At 37.2% G+C, this 21,761-nt stretch overlaps 1 protein-coding gene, 1 long non-coding RNA gene and 1 pseudogene across 3 annotated transcripts in view; 2 read left to right on the top strand and 1 right to left on the bottom strand.

Annotated features, from left to right (window-relative positions):
• LOC136026976 (uncharacterized) overlaps positions 1-9,186 on the bottom strand; it is a 266,593-nt gene extending 257,407 nt beyond the window's left edge. For both annotated transcript variants that reach the window (XM_065703847.1, XM_065703848.1), the window contains exon 1: positions 9,032-9,186. In XM_065703847.1, the coding sequence (XP_065559919.1) occupies positions 9,032-9,144 (113 nt within the window). In that variant the 5' untranslated portion in view covers positions 9,145-9,186. The remainder of the gene's footprint in view (positions 1-9,031) is intronic.
• Positions 1-21,761, top strand: part of LOC136026980 (uncharacterized) — a 306,126-nt gene that overhangs the window by 220,952 nt on the left and 63,413 nt on the right. The gene's annotated exons all lie outside the window — the stretch shown is intronic.
• The window catches only part of LOC136026978 (MOB-like protein phocein), a 41,525-nt pseudogene continuing 36,307 nt past the window's right edge, over positions 16,544-21,761 (top strand).

Here is a 21,761-nt window from a genome sequence, read left to right as displayed (position 1 = left end):
TTACTATCGCGTCTCCATTTTCCTTCCATTTGTAGATCAGCTAATACAATCACTTGAATCTCGATTCACAAAGCACAAGGTCACGCTGAAAGGCCTCAGGGGAATACTACCATCTTTTGTTGTGAAACAGCCTAGCAGCGATTTTAAGATCAAATTATATGCCTCAGTTCTAACGAGTTCAGACTCCGCTGTGATGGCTGAGCTTGAACTATGGCGAGCTAAGTGGCTGAAAGTAGTACCCAGTCTTTTCCCGAAGACAGCAGTGCAGAGCTTGGCTAAGTGCAAACGTGGAATATTTCCAAATATTCACAAGTTATTGAGCATCTTTTGTGTCATTCCCACGTCTACAAAATGTGTTGAGAGGTCATTTTCTTTGATGAAAAGGATCAAAACGTATCTTCGCAGTCGGATGAGTGAAGACCGACTGAATGGCTTGGCACTCTTGAATGTCCACAGAGATGTTCTCGTATCAGTCGATGAAATTTAGGAAAATTTTGCTATTAGCTCTGCTCGAAGGTTACGATTTAAAGTATAGATAAAGTTAATCTGTATTTTCTGACATACGTGCTTTTTGCCTTTATGTAGTTACTAAATAAAAAAGTGCTACTTTATATCTGCCGTTTTGAAGGTTTTGGCCCCCCCCCCCGAAAAAAATTCCTGCCAACGTGCCTTGTCAGGCTATTCACTTCACTTTCTTCAAAACACTGACTAGTAAAAATATAATTGACCGGAGGTGATACAAGGTCAGAGGGATTAGTCAACTCATGAATAACTGATGAATATTCAATATTTTTACTGAAAGATCCGGTCACTAACATTATTTTCTAGATGTTTTACCTCTACTTGGCTGGTATGATTATTTTTGAGATTTTGTTGGTTTTGCTAAGTAGAAAGAAAGGGGAGTTGGAAATATCCTGTTGGGGAGGAAGATAATTACATTGTATTCTAGACAGGGGTTGAGAAATAATTATCAAAATTTGTTTTAACGCCTCTTCTAGCCTGCTTTTTAGTTCCAACAATTCAAACTCTGGTTTGATGCAGTCTAGTTTCATAGAGTAAGTTTCTGTTTGACGCCTAGCTTCTCTAAAAAGTGGATTCTGATGTGTTGATTCATCACTTGGGAGACTGAAGAAAGGTTCAAATTGAACTGATACCTCACATAAGCAGGAGTGCAGGTTACTATGGGTGGTACAAAGAATAGAAAGAATAGAAGAAGGGCCAACAAAAAGAGTATTATTGCTTTCTGTCTGACTGGAGGTTTCCAGAGGGAGAATGCTTCTTCGTGAAGGAACATTGGGAAGATGGGATCTTCTGTGGCAACAGCGATTCACAGGTCGGATGACTCGGCAGCAGCCTGAGCTTTTTCCCAACTGCATTTTCACAAAACAAAACTTGTCGTGTGGAGATTATCACAATTATCTACTTGTTGTACATACATTACTCTGTATCAACGGAATTCGAACCTATAATGAATTTGGTTAGCTTTTAAGATAGTTATGCTATACATTTATTTTATAAAATGAATAAATCATTCAGTTTTTATCCTCATCAAAATAAGATTTACAGCATACATTTTCCTAATGTATTACTCAAGATCTATGAGAATGTCTACTCTACAGGTCAAATTTCCTAGATTTTGGGAGATTTTTACCTACATTATCTCACCCTCAGCTGTCCTCCGACCTTGGCTTTTCTTTGGAAAACTTCTTTTTTGGATTTTTCTTCAAATCAAACAGTTCGTGGTAACGAATTGAAGAGGGGAGCAACTGGGCTCAATAGTAACCAAAACTCTAAAAAATAAACTTTTGATACCAATAGTTACATCAAAAGAATCGAATTTTAATGCTGATTTTAAATATATAAAGTTACACCAAGTTACATCAAGATTAGTTACACCTATCAAAAGTTAGGAGCATGAGAAAATTTCCCTCACTTTAGAAATAGAGGAAAACACCCCCTAAAAGTCATATGATCTTAACAAAAATCACACCATCATATTCAGCGTATCAGAGAGCCCTGTTGTATAAGTTTCAAGCCCCTATCTACAAAAATGTGGAATTTCACTTTTTTTGGCAGAAGACAAATCGTGTTTAATTGACAGAAGACAAATCGTACAATACGTGTTTATTTGTTGTTTTTTTCTTCCAGAGGTGATCGTATCAACTCAGTGGTGCTAGAATGACGCAAAAGGGCTCATTCTAACGGAAATTAAAGGTTCTAGTGCCCTTTTTAACTGACCGACAAAATTGGAGGGCACCTAAGCCCCCTCCCACGCTCATTTTTTCCCGAAAGTCACTGGATCAAAATTCTGAGATAGCCATTTTATTCACCATACTTGAAAAACCTAATAACTATATCTTTGGGGACAACTTACTCCCTCGCAGTCCCCGTGCGAGGGGTTGTAAGTTACAAACTTTGACCTGTGTTCACCTATAGTAATGGTTACTGGGAAGTGTACAGACGTTTTCAAGGGGATTTTTTTGGTTTGGGGGGATAGTTGACGGGGTACGTGGGAAGATCTTTTCATGGAGGAACTTCTCACGGGGGAAGAGACTTTCAATGGAGGGGACGCAGGATTTACTAGCATTATTTAAAAAAAAAACAATAAAAAAAAAAATGTGAAAAGTTTATTCTACTGAAAGCGAGGAGCAGCATTAAAACTTAAAATGACTTAAAATTTACTCTAACAAGTGTACCACGCGTAAAGAACAGGGCGTAGAAGAGGAAAACCCCCTTTCATATACAGAGTAATTTCTGTTCGTTTTAAGGTTTAATCTCGCTCCTTACTTTCATTAAAAAAAAAACTTGTTTTTTTGTTTAATTTATGGAAGTTTTTGAATTAATGCATGTTTTGTCTTGGCTCTCCACACATAAACAATTAAAACGAAATTTGCATATTAATTTTTTTGGGCTAAATGGCTTTTTCATAGTTTTAATCAGAAGATTTTTGAGAAAAAAGAAGCAAAGGAGGAGGCCTAGTTGCCCCCTATTTTTTTGATTACTTAAAAAGGCACCTATAACTTTAAATTTTTACGAACGTTTTCATAAGTAAAAAATATACGTAACTTACGAATTAACTTACGTAGCGAACTTCTATATTCGTATGTTTCTATTGCGTATATGAGGGGGCTAGCCCCTCCTTGATACCCCGCTCTAAACACTAAAGCTTAAATTTTGTCCCAATTCCTTGAGAATGACCGTTGAATCACAAAAGCCGTTGAATAAATAGTTGAAATTACTGAAAATACTTTAGCTTAAAGAGCGAGGTATTATGAGAAGGTAAACCCATCATATGCGTAATAATTTGTGTTCATTGTAAGTTTTAATGCTGTTCCTCACTTTCAGTAGAAAAAGCTTTTCATATTTATTTTTTTATTGTTTTTTTTTAATACTGCTAGAAAATCCTGCGTCCCCTCCATTAGCATGGTCAGGAAATATGTTCCATGATCTTATGGACTGATTTACAAAAGGACCCTTTCTAACCTTTCTTGAAACTGTTCTGATGCAATTTTAATGAATTCTGCCATGTGGGTGAAAAATGGCTAAACTAATGGAATTGCTGACAAATAAATTTTCAACACGTTTAATAGCTTGAAATGCATCAACTAAGTCCACTCCATGCTTCCAGAATTGCAAAGGTGGGAGGCTCAAACGTCATATTCACTGCTCATAAGGATAGTACTTCAAGTAAGGATCAAATTTTGATGTGTGTTTTTGTATTTTTTCAATAAGTTTTGAACCAAATTTTCTAGTTGGATACTACATAGATCGGTAGTATTCAACTATTGGTTGCATCATTATCATATACAGCATAGTAAAGCTTTGCAGGTTAAACCTTGAAAACATTCTTTCTATACAAAGCAAACCATAATTGGTTTTACATGATTCAGGTGTTAATTGTTTGTCAGTTTATCAAATCTTAATTGATTATCAAAAACAATACCAAGGTCTCTAATAGAATCAACAGAACATAATACAGCTCAACAAGTAAAATACTGATGTCCTACTGCCATCACTAAATAATTCACCATGTGACATTTTCCCTTATTGGTCACTGAATTTAAATTGCACCAATTAACCAGTGCATTCAAATAATCCTGTAGAAGAGCCACATTATCAGGGAAGAGACACACCCCTGTAAAGCTGTACTTCATCAGCAAACATTTTGATTTTACTATCTTGAATTGCCTGTACCAAATGAATTAGATATACAAAATACCACTGTCCAAAGCAACTACCATGAGAGACTCCACTTAAAACACTGCACAGGATAGTTAAGGATTTGCCAATCCTCATATTCAGTGACCTATCTGTAAGTTAATGTGTAATCTATGCTGGAATTCTCAATCCAATCCTATACTTTGAACTTTTTACAACAGTAGAGGTATTGATACCTTGTCAAATGTCTTACAAAAATCAACATAAACACAATCAAACTTTTAACCCAAGTTAGCCATCATTTGAAAATCATTAATTACTTCCAATAGCTGAGTATTACAAGACCTATCTTTCCTAAAATCATTTTGTGCTATATGCTGCAGGTTACAATTTTGAACTAAATCAGCAAATACTTTTTCCATAATCCTAAAAAAAATTGAAATGTTTGAAATAGGTCAAAGGTTAAAAAGAGAAGCAAGAGGACTAGCTAAGCATGAAGCCAATATGGTACCATACCAGCAAATTCTTTATTTCATGTTGCCCACAATACATTTTTTTTCCCTGAGCAAGGTGCCCCTCCTTGGACCTATATCTAGCTTTAGCAATATTCCTATATTTCTCATTGGGATTGAATCCTAACTGCAGGTTTGCTTCATTTTACTCTCTCCCTCTAAACTGCTAATTTACAGCCCAAACTATTTTAACTTCCTGCTATCTTAAAAATTAGTTTGTACAGGTGAATACATTTTTGAAGAATCAATCTGGGATGAAAATCATACTCTGGAAAGATGTTATAATGTTTTTTTTTCTTATTTCTAATGGTTAGAATTGTACTAACTAAAATTTTACTTATTTGCTTTAATCAATTTGAATGCATGCTGTCAAAAATCAGCTGAAAGAAAAGAACCAGATAGTATAAATTAAGGGGTTCCTCTTTGGGAAAGAAATCCTAAAAAAAAAAAATATAAACAATTCTTTTAAGATTGAAAAATATGTTCTTGTATCTTAAAAGTACTCAGTCATACTTAGCTCCTTTTAATTTGTGAATAAAAGGATATATTCTCCATGAATTTTCCCTTTAATTGATGCTGTGACCCAAAGTTTAATAATATATACTATTAAATGTACAGACAGCAAACCAAACAAGAACCTTTATATTCTTTATTTATGTTATTTTCAAATTTCATGGTTTTTTGTAACAATGTATCTTGCCCCCGTGATGTCCAACATCCAGCCTCAATAATAAATATGTTTCTCAGTTAATTCAACTTTATGATACTTCATAAATGCAACGATTGTGATTAATGCATTTATTTAACCCAAGCTCCTATCAAGAAAAAGCAATATAAGCAAGCACAGCACACATAGCAAGAATAAACACAAGCACTAGCAAAGCAAAGCAATCATAATCACTACATCTCCCTTCTTTTCACTTTAAACTAATTGGTTCCCAATACACCAGTACTGCACCATATCATCACTATCTGAGATATAACTAAATTTATTTACATCCCGAGAAGGCTTCTCTATTGTATATTCTAAGTACGCATAAGGTTTGTTACACTAGTAAAATCTACTATCACACTTAACACTTCTTTTTTTTCTTTTTTTTAACGAGTACGAGAAGGCGCTAGACTCACTTCTCTCATATGTACTCTTGGTATACACATTGCATACTTTTCACTTCACACAACTATTTACAGGTTCAATCTCTTTGGAGGGATGATCACTCTTGCGGATCGTGTTCTTGCACCGACTTGGGGGAGAGGTGCTACTCCACAAGGCTGAATTGAGGCTTCAGATAAGGTGAAGCCTCATTTTTCTTAGGATTTCTTTCCCAAAGGGGAACCCCTTAATTTATGCTATGTGGTTCTTTTCTTTCAGCTGATTTTTGACAGCATGCATTCAAATTGATTACAGAAAATAAGTAAAATTTATAAAGGAAGCCTCTGGTACCCTTCTGGCCAGATCAACGGTTGGTATGGACCCATCTTTTAGATGGATGTTGCATTCCCCTTCAAGTCGGCCAATGCCTTCAAAGAGGCTTTTGTACTTGTCGTCTATGCTGGTTTGTTCTGCATTAACATTGAGTACCAGTTTGATGAGGTTCAAGTCTATGCTGGATTGATATCCCACTATTGGGGTCGATGCTGAGTCGACTACATAGAATCTGTGAGCACCCCTAGGATACTGTTTGTGGCTACAGGTAAGGTCACAAGTGCCAATGACAGGGATCCTAGCACCACAGTAGCTGGTCAGTCGCTGATTAGTTGATTGCAGATTCGGTTTTGGGTCAAGCTTGTCGAAAATGTTTTTGAGAATGACATTTGCTTGGGCTCCTGTGTCAATTTTGAAGTTGACTGAAAGCTGGTTGTTTAAGGTCAGTGGGACAAGGGCTTCATCTTTGCCACTACCTTTGTCAATGGCATACAGGAAAATTGTTTCTTGATCATCGACTGCCTCTCTGAATGACTCAGTTTCTTCATCAATGGTGTTTACGTTTTTGTTGCTGCAACAGACCCTTGCGAAATGGTTTGGCTTCTTGCACTGTGTACATATTTTCCCCTTCGCTGGACATGCATGATTGGTTGAGTAAGATCCACCACAAAAATAGCAATCTCTACCCTTGGTGTGGTTATTAACAGAAGCTTTCTGATTTCGGAAGCTATTCTGGCCTGGACCACGTGTGGTTGCATCAACTTCCTGCTTGATAGATATTGGTTTACTGCCACTAAATGATTTTAGCTGAGCTTGGGTTGTTTTGTAGGTTCTACATCTTGACACTGCACTCTCAAGAGTTAATGAGTCACCTTCTGCTAACAGTTTCTCTCAAACAGCTTAGTTTCAAATTCCACAGACAATTTGGTCACAAATCATTTCATCTTGTTCTGTGTACAGACATGGTTTGGCCAATGTTTTTAATTCTGTGATGTACCTTTCACTACTTTCGTTTTCTAACTGGTCCCTCTTCTGGAAGATGTATCTTGCAAACACAGTGTTTTTCTGTGGACTTGCATAGTCTTTAAAGTATTTGATAAGGGGTTCAATTTTGTTGGCTTCACTCTTTTCCATTTCAGAAGTATTGAAGATCTCTCATCCCTTTTCTCCCATCCAGATAAGCAGGTAGGCACACAGAGATTTTTCTGTCTTTTCTGCCAGCAGTCCTATAAGCATCAACCAGGCATGCTGTTCAAATCGATTCCATTCATCTGCCAAGGAGGTGGCATCCCAGTTGATGGATGGTTGTTGGACTTCCATAGTGCTGTTAGATTTCAATGCCAAGATTCCACTTCTGACACCATGCAACAATTGTGATTAATGCATTTATTCAACCCAAACTCCTATAAAGAAAAAGCAAGCATAGCACATACAGCAAGAATAAACACAAGCACTAGCAAAGCAATCATAATCACTATAATAAACTCTTTGATCAAATATGCTTCTGCAGTCTCAACTTGATGAATTTTAGTTTTGCCTGAGTAGATTAAAGTGGAATGTGAAAATTATTTGAAAAGCAGATAAAACTAGAAAGCAAAATGATTATCTTATTTATAGAAACATCCTACATATTAGAAAGTAAAAATTCCATTGTTTTATCTTAGTTTTGTGCATATTACTACAGCCACAGTTTATTTAGGAAAAGGGGACTCCCCACTCCACAAAAAGATCTAAGATTTAGTGCCCAGGACCAAATCTTTGGAATATTTATCTTGGAAATTTAGCTTGTTTCCAAAATTGTTTGGAATTCTTTACATCCCCTTCTATACTTCAGAATCCAAGCTGCAATCCTGCTTAAGCCTGTATCCTTGATCATGAAGGACAGAGAGCATAGAGTGTATAATATCTCACTTTTAATCAACATGATTGCCAAACAATTTAATCCATCTGTTTTCATGTTTGATTTCAGAGAGTTTTTTTTTATTAGTTTTAGCCTGGCAAATGATTTTTATCCAGAAGCAACTGGATAGTAATGAGTTTGACTTTGGGAGTAACAAGAAGCTGTTTCAGCCACCAAGCAGTCCCAGTTTTCAACCTAAGGAGCCAAACATAACTTAAGATGGTTTGGACACCTATTTCAAGTGCCCCTACATTTTCCTGTAAAGATGACCTTTGATTTTGACACTGCAAAATATAGTTAGAAGGGACATTGCCACCAACCAAAGAAATCAAGGCCTAAAAGCCTGTCCAAGCACCTGGGATATTTCTTTCTCTTTATTTGGATAATTCCTGCATTGTGAATCAATTACCATTTATAAACAAGCTACAAATGGCTAAATTATCTCATTAGGCATATTTATGTTTAAAAGCCATTTGTTACTATGGACTGTTTTTATTTTGGAGGCATATTAAAAGCCCAAAATGTGATTTTTTCCCAGAAAAAATAATTGAATTAAAATGGAGCATAAAACAGGCATCAAGTAATGCATTCACTTTCATCCTAGCTGAAGTATTTTGTCAACTCAAGAATTAACTCCATCTCTACTCCTTTTGCCTTTCAACAGCTTATAAAGTTAACTGTAAGACAGGCTTAAAGTCACAGCCCAGAGGCTAGATGTCCCAAATTAAAAAAAATTGTCTACTTGATTTTGATGTGTGTTTAGCCTTTTTTTAACTCTGGCTTTCAAAGACACCATTGCAATGACTTTATAGGATACTGATTTCTGTTACTATAAGCTGTGCTCATCTTGTACTAGATTGTAGCTCTTAGCACCTCTACCATAATGTAGGAAATACTTCCTCTCCCAAAAGGATAGTGACCTTTGAGGAACTGGTAGGTTATATATCTGTAGGCTACAGGATGCCCTGCCCTAGGCTTAGCAGAAATTTTAAAATTAGGCTATGGAAGAAATCTTAAACTGAAAAATTATCATACCTCTTCATGGGATGGTGTTCCAGGGCATATTTTAAGTCTCGAATGGTGTCTTTAAACCATTTTAAACTAACTTTAGACCTCTTTGAACCAGTAGCTATAGACCTTAACTCCATGACCAATTTTTGTTTAATTTGAATATGCTCTTAGAGCCGGTTTTTTTTATCTGGTAATGATTTTATAGAAGTTAAGATTGAGTTGCGTTTGATTCGACTCGCAAAAGTTGACTTTTTTCTTATGCTGCCGTTATATTTAGTAATGTAAAAAGTATGTTGGTTCGTAAGCAGATGTTTATTCTATACTTGTAGAACCCAGGTCAACTGGAATAGAAAGGGTAAGTCAGAATGTTACATCTTTCTTCTTTTCCAAACTAGTGATCTGGTACAAAAACCATACTATATATTACCAACAAATAACACTATTCCATAACCAATTCACCCCACTTTAATCGGGCATGCATCACCATACCAATTCTTTCGATTAGTGGTCTTCACTCCTAGAATACGAGAAGGCGCTTGGCTCACTTCTCTAACACTTTTCGTTCTCTCATACATACTTCATAATACGATAAGGCAGTTATATCGCTTCTCTAATTCACCTCTACGATTAGCGGTCTTAACTCTTAGAATACGAGAAGGCGCTTGGCTCACTTCTCTAACACTTTTCGTACTCTCATACATACTTCATATACGATAAGGCACTTGGATCACTTTTCTAGTTCACCTCTACTACACTCACTCTATGGTTTCTTTACATTTACAGGTTAAGTTTCTTTACAGGCTTTACGCATCGACCTGAACGGGTTGAATACGGAGCACCCTGTAGATCCGCGTGGGTCGTGCAACTTGTGCTTGTTATAGGTATTGGCGTATGGAATGCTGGACTAAGATCATGGGAAGTCGGCCGTGAGTTTAGATCAGGCGTTTTAGGTGGAGGGGTCGAGAGCAGCAAACGCAGTTATGGGTGACGAGGTAAGAGCTTTGGCAAGTGGGTTTCCCTTAAATTCACCATATGAGGTTTCCAGAGCTCAGCAGCATCAAGTGACCTGTTTGAATGGCAGAGCACCTTTATGTGACGCTTGTTTCGCCGATAGGTTCCTCCTTCGTTCGGCTCAATTATGTATGATCTGGGATGCTTGTCTGCTCTCACGATTGTGCCAGACTGCAATGTCTTACCCTGGATTCGGGCTTGAATTGGTTGGCCGACTTGTAGGGGTTTTAGTTCTGTTGACTACCTGTCTTGGTATTTCCCTTGGCATGATTGTTGCTTTTTTCGGTTCTGCAAGAACTCGCCATGATGAATGATTTTTGGGGAGAGTAGTTCTCCAGTGCAAGGAACTATCGATCTCAAGTTTCTGCTCATCAGCATATGGGCTGGGGATGCCAGTCCATCGACCGGTGTGTTCCTTTATTCGAGCATGGCCAACTCGAAATCGTCTCCCGTGAGATCAGTCTTAGTAAGGATATCCTTGGCTGTTTGTATTGTCCTTTCCGCAAGTCCGTTTGACTGCGGAAAGTTTGGCGATGAAGTCTTGTGAGCTATTTCCCAGTCTTTTATGAACTTCTGAAATAGAGCTGATATGAATTGCGGACCATTATCGGAGACGAGGTCGCTAGGGATTCCATACCGCACAAATTGTTTCTTCAAACATGATACGATTTGATGGGCGTATGCATTGCTACCGACTCTATCAACCTCGAAAAACCGGCTGTAATAGTCAATGGTGATGAGGTACTGTTCTCCACTCTTGTAGAACAGATCACAACCGATCTTCTCCCTAGGAAAGCGAGGGATATCATGAGGTAACAACGGCTCCTTTTGATTCGAGTTTTGATATTTGGTACACGCATAGCAGTGTCTGATATGCTCTTCAACATTCTTTGTAATACCTGGCCAGAACACAATAAAGCAAGCTCGTTGCTTAGTCTTTTCAATTCCCAGGTGTGATGAATGGATGCGGTCTATGATGTTCTTGCGGGAATTTTTTGGAATGACCAAACGATCGCATTTCAATATGATCTGGTCTATGACTTCTAACTCGTGTCTGACGTTCCAAAATGGGAGTATGTTTGTGGGGACGGACCTTTTAGATTCGGGCCAGCCACTTTGGATAGTCTTAGTGAGCTCAACCAATTGATGATCAGCTGCTTTCTCTTCTTTTAGCTTTTTAAGCCTGTCTGGGCTTATTGGGAGAAGCGTCATCACACATTGCACGTACGATTCGATCTCCATTTGCGTTTCTGTATCCTCTTCAGGGAAATATAAGCGGGATAGGGCGTCAGCAACAGGAATTTCTTTACCAGGGCGAAATATCACTTTAAAATCATATGGATGGATTTTCAGTAACATCCGCTGCAGCCTAGGTGACGACTTCAAAATTGAGCGGTTTAGGACGACTTGCAGAGGTTTGTGGTCGGACAAAACGATGAATTTCTGGCCATACAGGTACTGGTGATAATGCAGGCAGCCGAAGAGGATAGCGTATAATTCTTTTTCTATCTGTGAATAATTTTGCTCGGAGCGATTAAGCGATCTCGATGCAAAGGATACAGTTTTTCCATTCTGAAGAATGGTGGCCCCAAGGCCGAACTTCGAAGCATCGACTTGTAGCTCGATGTTTCCTGATGTTGGATCAAAGAATGATAATGAGTCACAAATCGATTCTTTGATGTTTGTGAATGCCGAGTTGTGCTCTTCTTTCCACTTGAACGCTCGCTAATTTGCCAGTTCGCGAAGTGGTTGGTTCAGTGAGGAAAGATTGGGTATATACCTTGCCAGATAGTTCATCATTCCCAAGACGGTCTGAAGTTCATCTTTGGTCGATGGTGAGCGCATTTCCTTTAGTGCTCGAACCTTACGTGGATTTGGATGGATGCCAGCTTCCGATATTATGTGTCCAAACTACGGGATGCTATCACTTTTGAACACGCATTTTTGAAGGTTGAGCTTCACACATTTCTCGCGGGCTCTTATAAGCGTGCTGCGCACATTAGAATCCTGCTCTTCATTGGTTCGGCCGGATATGATGATGTCATCCACTATGATTGAAAAACCTTTGATACCTTCAAAGGCCTCCTCCAAGCGGCGCTGGAATTCGTCTTGCGCCGAGATTAGGCCGAACGGCATCCGTTTGAACTTGTATCGGTCATATGGTGTGTTGAACGTTGTTAATTCGGACAAATCCTCGTCAAGTTCAAGCCACCAATATCCGTGGCGAGCTTCAAGTTTTGTGAAGTACTTAGCGCCGGAATATTTCAAAACAGCTTTGTAGAATGTAGGCATTGGATGATGGGGTCGTTTGATGGCCATATTCAAGTCGTGGGGGTCGATGCAGACCCGAAGACTCTTGTCAGGCTTTTCAATTACAACTGCAGCGTTGACCCAATCTGTGAGGTGGGAGACTTTTTCTACGACCCCAAGGCTTTCTATCCTATCGTGTTCCTTCTTAAAGCTGTCTTTGAGGGATATTGGGACGCGTCTAGCTGGTACTGCTTTTGGTTCAGCTCCTTCTTTCAGCGTAATGTGGCACTTTCCTTCGAGCTGACCAATACCTTGGAAGAGGTCTTGGAATTCTTCGACAAATAGAGTTGATTTCTGGACCTTTGAGCTCTTGACTGCGAGGACCAGCTTGACTAAGTTGAGTTTCCTGCTAGTATCGAAGCCAAGGATTGGTATGGGGGCATCTTTTACAATGAAGAAGGGCTGAGTTTCGCTGCTGCCGTTTGTGTATGTACATGTCAGGTTGCAGACTCCAAGCGTAGGTATTTTCTGGCAACCAAAACTAGTAAGAATCTGTAGCGTTTCACGTACTACAGGCTTTGGCTTGAGGGTCTTGAAATTCCTTTCTGGAATGATGTTTGCTTGGGCGCCAGTGTCGATTTTGAAAGTGATTCTGGCTTGTCCAATCACCATAAGGATCACATAGGGTTGGTCCTCACCTTTGTCCGAACTAACAGAATCAATAATGTTCACTGTGTCGATAAAGAGATCATCGTCTTTATTTCGACATGCTTCCTGGTTTATGAGGTTTACTGATTTTCTGTTGCTTTTGCAAACTTTCGCAAAATGATTTAGCTTGTCGCAATTACTACACGCTTTTCCTTTGGCTGGGCATTTATGCAGGGGGGAGTACTCTCCGCGACAGAAATAACAATGTTTATAGGCTTTTGCACGAAGTCAACTTCTTGTTTAATGTATGCATCCTGGCCTCCATGGGTGCTGCTCCTGGTTGCGACATTGTTCTAAGTTGCACCTGGGTTTCTACATGTGCCCTCGACATAGTAACTGCTTGTGACAGGGTCAGATTTGAACCTGCCTGTAGGAGCTTCTCTCTGACTCTCGCTGAGGAGATACCACATACAAGTCTGTCTCTTATCATTTCCTCTTTCAAGTCTGTTGTGGAGTATTCACATTTCTGAGCCAATAACTTTAATTCTGTGATGTACTGATCGATTGTTTCACCATCACGTTGTTCTCTTTTGTGAAAGAGGTATCTTGAGAACACCGTGTTTGACGGGGCTGAAATATTCACTGAATTTGGATAAGTATGCTCCAATTTTGTCTGTTTCTTCAGCAGATATTGTAAATGTACTGAAAATGTCTCTCCCTTTTTCTCATAGCCAGATCAGCAAGAACACACACTGGATTTTTTCAGTCTTTCCACTAAAAGGTCCTTGGAACATGAGGGTTGCATGTGTTTGGAATCTCGACCTTGCCTCTTTGAGGTTATCGCTTGACCAGTCCATTGTGGGGTATGGTGCGTTGGCTTCCATGACTTTTAGAGGGGCTCTGACACCATATAAAAAGTCTGTTGGTTCGTAAGCAGACGTTTATTCAATACTTGTAGAACCCAGGTCAACTGAAATAGAAAAGATAAGTCAGAATTTTACAGTAAGAAGTCGACCTAGCAAGTCCAACACAGAATTGTCAATCGAACGCTTCATTGGAAAAAAAATTTAGAAATGTGAAATCGTTTAGTATATAGTGGAAATAATCTTAGCTTTTCAGTGACCTGTAAGTAATATTATGCATATTCCTTTGGATTTAAAGGGTTTTTGGTGTTCTAGGCCCACCTTGCATAGGCTAAGCTTAATAAGGAATCAGAAGAAATTTTTAGGTTCTTAGGAAGGCAGCTATTTCGTTGCTGAGTTATTCAAATATTACCAAATCAAACAGACTTAGTTTCTAAACCAACCTATAATTTTTAGTTGATAAACATTTAGAATGATTAGGTCAATGCCTTTATTATATAGTCTATATTCATTGAGATTGCTGTCTAAACTGGATTTTTAATATAAAGTAGGGGTGGAATTTTACTTTGGCTACCATTGGCTATCTTCGAAAGAGGTCCAGTTAGGAAAATGAAACTTTCAGGGATGTGTCTAGAGGCTAAAGTATGTCCCAGGAAAGTATTTAAAGTACCTACCTCCACTTCTTTTCCCTCTAGAGGGTCCTGAAATTTTTGGGTACCTCAGTTTCTGGTTATCAGTTTCTTTCTCTGTGGCCTTAGTTCTGAAAAGACAATTCCTGTTGATTTAACAGAACTTTGAGCCATAACACTTTGGGTTTTTCTGAATTTAGAAATAATATTTCATGCCACCTGATTGTAGGTTAAATATATGGCTGATATTATTTATTTTTCCATAATTTTTTGTTTTATTTGATTTCATTGATGTCAGTTGCTTTCTGTTAAAAATATGTTAATTTTTTTAATTAATCTTCTTTTGTGAAAAAAATTTGAATTGTTTTTCTTATTACATGTTGCATAAAATGTAAAGGAATGCGAGGCCCTTCATTTCATAGATTTAACTAAAGGTCTTTGAGGCATCTTATATCAAAATACATCTGACACATTTTAATATTTTTTTTTTTAGAATACATAGGACACCATTAAAGTTGTGCAAAAAAATTGTCTAAGAAGTGCCAAGTTTAGAGAGTTATTTTAATATTCTTCTTGCTGATCAGTAAAAACAGTATTGTTTTTAAAATTCCTTCTGTTTAAAGCATTTTAGAGGGATTCTAAGCCAACCATGGGTATATTGCTGTCACAAATGATTTTACTCAAGTGAGCTGGTGGAAAACAAATAGAACATATAATTTTTCTTTTTTTTATTATTTCAAGACTAGAATATCACAAAACTGAGCATTCATATTGCTAATTGTATCTTAATTAAATACAATCCCTGATGAGAGTTTTGTTGATAACTGTCTCAAAATTAATTTGTCTAAGTAATATAGATATTGTTTATGGGACAGCAGTGAAAAATGATAGGAACTATGACTTGAGTTGTTTTTTTTTCCAATATTTTCTTTTTTCAAATAATTTTGTTTTCTGGTCACATTTGTGTTCCTTCTTAAGTGGCTGGCACTCTAGGTTGTGAACACTTTGTCCAAAGGGCACCTGTTTGATTCCTGGCATTATCAGTTTATTTGGTTTGGGACAAAGGTCAGTGATGTGACTATGTAGGTTCAGCCAGAACGGGCCCAACCTTGAAAGGTTGGGCCCGAGCAGTGAGCAGGAAGGGCTTGCAAAAGCATAGGATGACTGGTTCCTAGCTTCCTATTGCACTTCTTGGCTAAAGGACCACTTGGTTTTTTACCGGGCTTCTGACTAAGCCATAGAAGCTTTCTTTTAAAACCATTAAATATAAGTACAAAGCAAAGAATGCCAGTAAGGTGGGCCTTCCTTTTCAATGAATTGTTGATGTATAGACAAGAGTGTAGGTGATAAGAAATGGCTTGTGAATTTTTTGCAAAGTTTAAGAGTTTAGGACAATCACTCAGGTTGGCAACCGAGTACAAAAGTAAAATTTTGTGAAAGGTTTTTCTTTGCGACTGTTATATCTATGTATTGTCACGTATTTTAAAGTTAATCATCATTGTTTTGTTTTAATTGCCATGGCCTTAGGAATTTAGTGTGTTAAAACCTACTTATGTTCATTCATTTTCTTTTAAACAGACAGGAGTTCTATGTTTCCTGGCTTCAATAAATTTATATGCAATTTTGAGACCAGGGGTTACAAAGTAGGTCAAAACTTGCAAATGGAACTGTTGTATGAATTAATTAATTTGTAAGAACTTTATATCAATTTAAAGATTCAAAAAAACAATCATGTAGAAAACAAACAAGACGAATAAATAAAAGTATCCCTTTACAACCATTTAATGAAGTGTCACAAATGTAGGTCACCCTTAAGATTGAAATTAACAAAGCTTTAATTATGAATATATTTTCTTTAAACAGACTGAAGGGGCAAACCTCCAAGCTATGACAAATTCAATCCCTTTTGTGCTCTTTCCTTCGAGTGGTATATTCACTTTATATAAAAGCCAGTAATACTGTTTGCACCAATTTTAACCCCATCCACCCAGTAAAAGAAAAAAACCTATCCATCTACATAAGAAAAAAGCCAGTTTGAACTAAGAATCGCAAATAAAACGTTGGAATGATTGTTTCAGTCAACTTGAACAGTGAATCAAACGCAACTCTTAGTGTTTTTAACAAAGAGAGTAAAGTTTTGAAGAAGAAAACGAAGTAAGCATTTGAGAAACAGGAGGATTATTTTTCTACTATGACAAGTGCCGTAACTTCTTTGCCTGTAGAGGTTGAGAAGAAACCTTTTAAAAGAACAAATAGACCTGGTACAAAAGCTGTTGTAAGTTTCTTTCTAACAGAGGCCTACTCCATATAGGCCAGGCTACTAGAAACAACACAGTTTCCATTCTCTTATCCTATGTTTCTTTGCAATATCCTTCAAACCATGGACAACCTGATTTCCGTTTAGCTCAAGGCGGTTGGCTGAAAAGGAACTCTTCATCTGCAGAAAGTGTCCTAGCCACCTCAACCTTTCTCCCATTATACTCCTAGAAACCAGGTCTTTACTAATTCCACTTGATGCTACCAAGGTCTGTAAAGCTTTCCACTTGATCAACATTAGTGCTACCCAATAACACCTTTTCATCTTTACTTGTTCCTAGCCTTAGTAACTTAGATTTTGATGTTTTTTTCAAACCTGTTCTAGCACCCTGAACTGTCAAAACCTCTAATACTCATCATATAATCTAGGTCCAGGAAAAGTTTTGGTAAAATTCAGTTAATTGACTTCTTGCTATGTTGAAAAAATGAAGATATTAGACTATTTTATGATTGCAAATGGTAAAGAATGTGATTAAAGGCTCTTTTCCTATTTCAAAAGTTTTAGTTTTTGAGGGTAATAGCTATGTCTGTGAAAAAAATGAAGGGTCTACAGGTTAAAGTAAAGAAAAAAAAAACATTGATGTGGTTCTAAATTCTACTCAAATAACAGGAATATCATTTTCAGAAGTAAAGGCAGAGAAAAAGTAACTAGTAACTGAAAATTAAGGTAAATGTTGTTTTGTCCAAATTTCAATAGGTATAGACCTGTCATGTGGGCAAATTTCAGGGCCCTCTAGAGGGAGAAGGAGTAGAGGTGGGTACTTTAAAGTACCTTCTTGGGACACACTTCAGCTTGTAGACCCATCCCTAAAAGTTTCATTTTCCTAACCTAAACCCTTTCCAAGATAGCAAGAAGTCAATTAACTAATTTTACCATTGTTTTTTATTCTCTTTACAAATTTAATTATTGCTTTTACTGTAAATTCAAATTTAAGCACTTTTTAGCCTAACCTAAACTAACCTAATAATAAACAATTTTAGCACTGAGAAAATAAAGCATTATTCTTTTGGAAAAGACCAGAAAAAGATGGCACTGAAAAAATATAGCATTATTTTGTGAAAAACAAGCAATAACTCATACTTTCATTGAAAATTTGTCATTTTTAAGAGCTCAAAAAGTGCTCAAATTTAAATTTGCAGTAGAAGTGATTATTATATTTGTAAAGAACATAAAAAAGGCATTGAGTAGTATGTTCACTTTGTTGGTATATAAACTGTCATAATTTTTTGAAAATTTGTCATATTTAAGAGCTCAAAAAGTGCTTCAGTTTGAATTTATGGTAGAACAAACTATTATATTCATAAAGAGCATAAAAAAGGCATCAAGTAGTATGTTCACTTTATTGGTAAGTCAGTTATATGAACTGCTATGATTTTGCCCTTTGATCCTGATTTATTACAAAACCAGCTACTTAAATTACCTTGAATACCTTAAATTGCAGCTTGGAGCGATATAAGGATTATCCATCCTTGTGATGCTCCATGAGAAAAAAAAAGAATTCGTTTGGTGTAGATTGTGGCTGTTAGATGAGACTCTAGTGGAGGACTCTGCAGCTTCCCAATTGTAAAGGAACTCCTGGCAGAGCCATTCCCTATCAAGGTGGGACTTGAATATGTCAATTGAAGTAGCAGAAACTGTTTCTTCAGAGAGCTGGTTCCACATATTGATGATTCTTTGGCTGAAGAAGTGGCTTCTATGTCTACTTGTGGAACGCTGCATGGAGAGCTTCAAAGAATGTCCTCTAGTACCAGAATGCAAGGGCTGTGCAAAGAGACTGGGAAGGGTATTTTTAGAGAGGATTTTTTTGGTTAAAATAATGTCACCCCTTCTCCGTCAGTATGTCAGCGTTGGCAGCTTCAAACGATGTAGTCTTTCTTTGTATGGAAATTTATTCATGTTGGTAACCATCTTAGTGGCACGATGCTGGACATCCTCAAGCAACTTCCTATCTTTTTTGAAGAAAGGGGCTGCCAATGACATTCCAACCTCCAGGCGTGGACATACAAGCGCCTTATATAACTTCATAAGAACTCTAGGGTGTTGGCTGGAAATGGTTCTTTTTATGATACCAAGGGTTTTATTTGCAGAAGATGAAACAGACTTAGCATGGCTGCTAAACTTTAATTGGTGATCTACAATAACCCCAAGATCTCTTTCATCAGAAACAGCAGAAAGGAAGTTGTCTTGAAGGAAATACTTATGATGCTTGTTGTTTTTGCCAAAATGAATTACATGGCATTTGTCAACATTGAAAGTCAGAAGCCACATGTTAGCCCATCTTTCTAGACTATCAAGATCTGTTTGAATTGATTGCTGGTCAGAGGGAGTAGCCGCTTTTCCAACTAGTTTTGAATCATCAGTGTAAAGGGTAATAAGATTTGAAAGAAGGGTGGGTAATTCGTTAACATAGAAGTTGAAAAGTGTAGTCCAAGAATAGTGCCCTGGGGCACGCCACTTAATACAGTTGTGGGAGAAGAGAAATAAGGAGTTCCTTGCAAATCAAAAACTCTGACACTCTGTGATCTTTCAGAAAGGAAGCCCATAATCCACTGTACAACACCTTCGTTGACACCTGCAGCCCTCAATTTGATTATGAGGAATTCATGACAAACTTTGTCAAATGCTTTGGACAGATCAAGAAGAATCACGTCAACAGGAAAACCCTCATCAAGCAGTGTAGTCACTAATTCATATGTTTGGATAAGGTTAGTGTCCACAGATCTACCAGATCTGAAACCATGTTGTGATGTGGAAAGGATATTATTGACCTCAAGATGTTCAATTAGAGCTTTATTAACAAATCTCTCAAGCACCTTAACAACTGCAGAGGTGATGCTTATGGGACGGTAATTCTCTGCTGAATCTCTTTGTCCCTTTTTATGGGTCGGGGTTATATAAGATGTTTTCCAATCATGCGGTAGTTCCCCATTTTGAAGAGATAACTGGAAAAGCATGCACAGGGGGTAGCTGAGAGCTTTTTGACACTCCCTAAGAAGATGTGGATGAACACTGTCTGGTCCCTTTGACTTATTTACATCAAGCTTCTCAAGGCTATTGAAAACCATTAATTCACCTACTGACAGATCAGGCATAGGGAAAAGCACTTCATACAATGGAGGATCTGGTGAGGAGGTCCCTGCATTTTGGGTAAAGGCAGAAGCAAATTGTGCATTTAGAATGTCAGCCTTATCTATTGGAGATGAGTGTAATACACTGTGGTCAACAAGGTCAGGAATAGTAGGATGATTTGGGTTTTTAGAAGAGACATGTCTCCAAAAAGATTTTGGGTTTAACTTGATCTCAGAAGCCAAATTTTCCTCGTTGGCAGATTTCAGTTTTTTTTACAGAGTGTGTTACACGATTCCATACTGCCTTATAAAATGACAGGGTCTCCTGGTTCCTCTTCTTCATATACTGTTTCCAAGCTCTAGATTTCTGGTTAATCAGCTTCTTAACTTCCTTAGTGAGGAAGGGAAGTGCTTTGGGCTGTTTCCTAAAAATAACCCTGGAATGTACTAACCTTATATTCTACCCTAACCAAAGCAGTGTCAGCCTATTCTTATACATAGTCCCAGTCACTTTAATGTATTTGTCTGGTAGACTATGTAAGGATAAGACCTTTGCTGAAGCTCTTCTGTCTGCTGAATCAAATGCTTGCTCATAATCTATAAACCTGAGGACTAAAGGTGTTGATGAAATTTTAGTTTGGCTACTTTTTGCTATCTTTTAAAGGGGTTGTTTAGAAAATGAAACTTTCAGTGATTAAATCCAGGGCAAAAAAAAATACTCTTGGAAGGTCTTACCAAGCTTCCATGTTAATGCTATTCTAAGTCTTAAAAATTTGCCTACTTGACAGGTCTATAGCTATTAAAATTTTGACAAAGCAAATTATTAACTTAATTTTCAAGTTAGCCTATCAGTTTCTTTTTGTCTGGTTTGAGTTTTGAAAATGCAATTCCTATTTTCTGAGTAGAATTTTAAGCCACCTCAATGATTCTTTTGCTAAATTTAGGGTACATATTTGTATATCTTTGAAACCTCATAAATTGGGATTGAGCAAAGCTGTGAAGCTGAAAACAGTTTTCTTGTACTTTATTTAATAAGAAAACCTGTTTTATAAGTTTCAACTTTCATGACACAGAGATTTTAAAGGCCATCAAAGGTCACTACCCTCTAGACAGAGAGGAGTAGAGCTAGGTACTTCAAAATACCTTCTCAGGACATACTATAGTCTGTAGACCTATCCCTGAAAGTTTCAGTTGCCTAACTTCCAAGATTGCAAAAAGTAGCTAAACTAGAATTTTACCAGAGTGTTTGATGACTCAGGCCTCTCAATTATTAACCTAAGAGAAAAATATGATTGGTACATCCTCTACCCTTCTCTAAACTGTATACAGCATGTCTTTGTCTAAAAAGTATCATCATATCAATTAGTTTGCTATCTACAGAGATCATGCTAAGACCTCTGTAATTACCATATTCACTCTTATTATCTTTCTTATACAGGGGTTTAATCAGGGTTTCCCTATGATATCTTGGTACTTCCTCTTTTTCAAAAGTCACATTTTATTAACTTTGATAATTTAATTTTAATTGCATAGCCATCATATTTAAAACACTCATTTACCACACTATCAGCACCTAGGGCCTTATTATTTTTAATTCTATCATTACTTCACATCCAAAGTGTGAAGAACTTTCATTTCCTCTCTGTCTTTTCCTGTAACTCTATACTGATTTATCATGTTCTCAAAAAATTTCTGCCCATCTCTTTTATTCTTTCCTTGTTACTAATTGTGGCCTTATTTCTAACTTTATCTAGAAAAAAAACATATTCACTACTCCCTCTCAATTTATTAACATTCCAGTACAATATTTGATACTTATTATATATCCTAACCACCCTCAAGAAGTGAAGTTAGGTTAATCAGAATGAAATATACTAAAATATCATGAAAACATAATGCTCTGGTAACAAAATTATGGAAACTGCCACAGAGAATTATGAAAAGCAGGTTGCCTAGAATTCATTACAT

The sequence above is a fragment of the Artemia franciscana genome, chromosome 5 (assembly GCF_032884065.1).
Source record: "Artemia franciscana chromosome 5, ASM3288406v1, whole genome shotgun sequence".
Lineage (NCBI taxonomy): Eukaryota > Metazoa > Arthropoda > Branchiopoda > Anostraca > Artemiidae > Artemia > Artemia franciscana.
Note: the sequence above shows the minus strand (reverse complement) of the source record. Positions and strands in the feature narration are given on the sequence as shown.